The 2,854-nt window shown below is 38.7% G+C and overlaps 1 protein-coding gene across 1 annotated transcript; it reads left to right on the top strand.

Annotated features, from left to right (window-relative positions):
- The first annotated feature begins 251 nt into the window (after positions 1-251).
- On the top strand, positions 252-593 carry LOC141695836 (uncharacterized). The gene has a single exon (XM_074500047.1). It carries the CDS (start codon positions 252-254, stop codon positions 591-593), a length of 342 nt encoding a protein of 113 aa, XP_074356148.1.
- The last annotated feature ends 2,261 nt before the right edge of the window (positions 594-2,854 follow it).

Below are 2,854 nucleotides of genomic sequence, written 5' to 3'. Positions count from 1 at the left end.
ATTTCGTCTTCAATTCTATAGTCTGACAATAGGAAGCAGTTTGACAATAAGAGTTGTGGAAGCTTTGCGAAGACTTGAACATCAAAAAAAATTTCACTAAAGTCTATCACCCATGAAGTAATGGCTAGACTGAGGCCATAAACAAAATCATTAGGCATACTTTAAAGGTCAAGATGGAGGAAAAGAAAGGAGATTAACCAGAACAACTTCCAATGGTCCTTTGGTCCTATAACATAACTCCAAGGTCAACTATGGGCGAGTCCCCTTTTATGCTAATCTATGGGTATGAGTCTATGATTCCCGTGAAAGTGGGAGCTGGATCGTTACAAAGGGATTTGTTCATTGTGGAAGATGCGGAGGTTAATCAAAGGCTACACTTGGATTTGCTAGATGAAGCCAGAATGAATTCTCAGTTGAAACTTGTTGCGTATCAGCAAAGGATTGTGAGGTATTTCAACAAGAAGGTGAAGTTTGTGCCTTTTAAGGTAGGAGATCTCGTTTTACGAAAAGTTATGCCAAATACCAAAATAGCTCAGCATGAAGTGCTTGGAGCTAATTGGGAAGGACTGTACATAGTCAAAGCCATATTTTGATAAGGAACTTATAGCTTGGAAGATTTAGATGGAAAACTTATTCCTCGAGCTTGGAATGCAGAGAACTTGCGAAAGTATTATCGGTAGGGTGCAGCCTCGGCCCCCTCAAATCTATGGTTGATTTATGTAATAGACTAGTAGCAAATAAATTCTGCCTAGCCTAGGGGGTAGTATATATGACTACGAACCTTGGAACTAGCTGAAGGATAAAATTTTCAAATAATTTCCGCACGGAGCATAGTAGCCATAGGACTGGTGTAATTTTCACACTAGAGTGCATTATTAATAATAGAGAAAGATATTTAATTATATGTTTCTCAGAATATTGTAGTAAGATTATGCATCAGGCGCGCCCTAAGGGTCGAGGCACCTCAATAAATTCTACTTTTCAAAGTTTTAATCAAAAGATAAGAGGACGCGCCCCATAGCAGGGGACGTCCAGATAGTGTCTAGTCTGTAAAATATAAACTCAACAGATCATAAGTCACGTTCCAAATTTATAAAAGAAAATGCAAATAAATATTTTGAGATATGCCATGGATGAGCAGGCATGCCTTCAAGATAAAAATATTTCAATCAGTGCAAAGTTTGATATTTATTTATAGGTGTACCTTGACAATAAAGGTGTTTTAATGAATGATGAGGACGCGTCCTATGTCTGGAAGTGTTTTGATAAAATTCAGTTGGGAAGTTCATAAAGATAAAGCAAGTAAAGCATTTACAGAAAAGTAAAACAAAAGTCAGCACCTACAGGGCGCGCCCGGATGGTAGAGGCGCCTGGATAACTTTACCTTAGAAAATTTCTATTAAAATTCTATGCACAAGTAATCGATAAAGAGTACTTAGGAAAATTTTGGCTAACTACGACATGCAACATTAAGACCCTCCCCAATGAAGGAAGAAGCTTCAAACATACACAACTTGAAAACTAAAACAGTTGCAACTGCAAAATAAGAGCGGAAAATAAAGCAGCTGGGTTTGAACAAAGTAAAATTTAAGAATATGCCAAGTCTAAATGGATGAGCCTTCTATAATAGGGCTTAAAAAATAATATATATTTTGATCTTCAAAAAGTTCACATAATTTTCAAGATAGCATTCACTTTTAGGCGCGCCCTCGGAATGGGGAGGCCTTGGCAGAAGTACCTTAGTTGATTTTATGAGGTTTTAGAAAGCTTCATACCATCAAGGCACGTCTTAACCTATACTTATAAAGCGCCCCATATAATGGTAACCTGGGAAATAGTTATATAGGAATAGAAGGCGCACCTTATGTCTTTGGCTCGCCCTAAAAATGGAAGTATAAGATATTTAACTTAGAAAATATATGAAGAAACAAATAGCAAAAGTAGTTATCAGTTAAAACCAAAGGGAAAGTAGCAGAAAGTATAGTCTTACAACTTTGCATAGCATCAAAAGAGGGCTACAACTCAAAGTAATAAGATAAGTTCAAACATATTTAAAAAAAGTTCAGGGCGCGCCCTGAGAGTCATCGGTTGGAGGGATTGATTATAGAGGAATCGAGGGATCAACCACGGGAGCGTCCTTAGTAGGTTTATCAGTAGGCGCGCCTTTTTCTTCTTCTAGGCCAAGTTCCACCCTACTTTTTCTGATTTCATCAGCATATTCCCTCTTAAACTCCACCATCTCAGCAACCGTCTCCTTGCCAAACTTTTTAAAGGAGTAATCTGGGTCATTCGCCATGAATCGAACCCTGTAACAGTGAAAACCACGAGAAAAAGCCTCGTCAGAAATCTCTCTCTTCTCATCTGGCCAGCCATCTCTTTATTGCCCTTCAAGGTACTCAATCCTGAGCTTTGCTTCTTCTAGCTCAGTATGAAGGGATGTAGCCTTCTTGTTAGCTATATCAACCTGAGAAGTCAAGTTGTCCACTTTTCCTTTGAGATATGAGATCTCAGAGTCTTTTTCTTTGATGTCCTTGGAGTGAAGGAGGTCTTTGTCTTTGAGATTAATTTGGAGAATATTATTATCTCCCTGTAAGCATTCCAGACGCGCCTTATCCTCTTAAATTTTTATCCATGGCTTGAAGGAAATGAAACATGAGCTGACAGAAGGCTTTGACCAAGGCCTTGGTAGATTCTTATAAGCTCATTGATTGCCACTGATTGACCTCTTGATCAGTAACATAAGTAGAACCTAGAGGGCCAAGATGGTTGATTGCTGATGTGGAAAAGCCAGAAGGCGCGCCCTCTGTTCGGGGCCTCTTAAAAGCACCCTATTTCTCAGTTAAATCTACCACTA

This window comes from Apium graveolens, chromosome 11, assembly GCF_009905375.1.
Source record: "Apium graveolens cultivar Ventura chromosome 11, ASM990537v1, whole genome shotgun sequence".
NCBI lineage: Eukaryota > Viridiplantae > Streptophyta > Magnoliopsida > Apiales > Apiaceae > Apium > Apium graveolens.
The sequence above is the reverse complement of the archived record's forward strand: the minus strand, read 5'-3'. Positions and strand labels throughout refer to the sequence as shown.

Bases quoted from the DNA above. Each gene is read 5' to 3' on its own strand.
- LOC141695836 (XM_074500047.1), top strand. From the start codon at position 252: ATGGGCGAGTCCCCTTTTATGCTAATCTATGGGTATGAGTCTATGATT.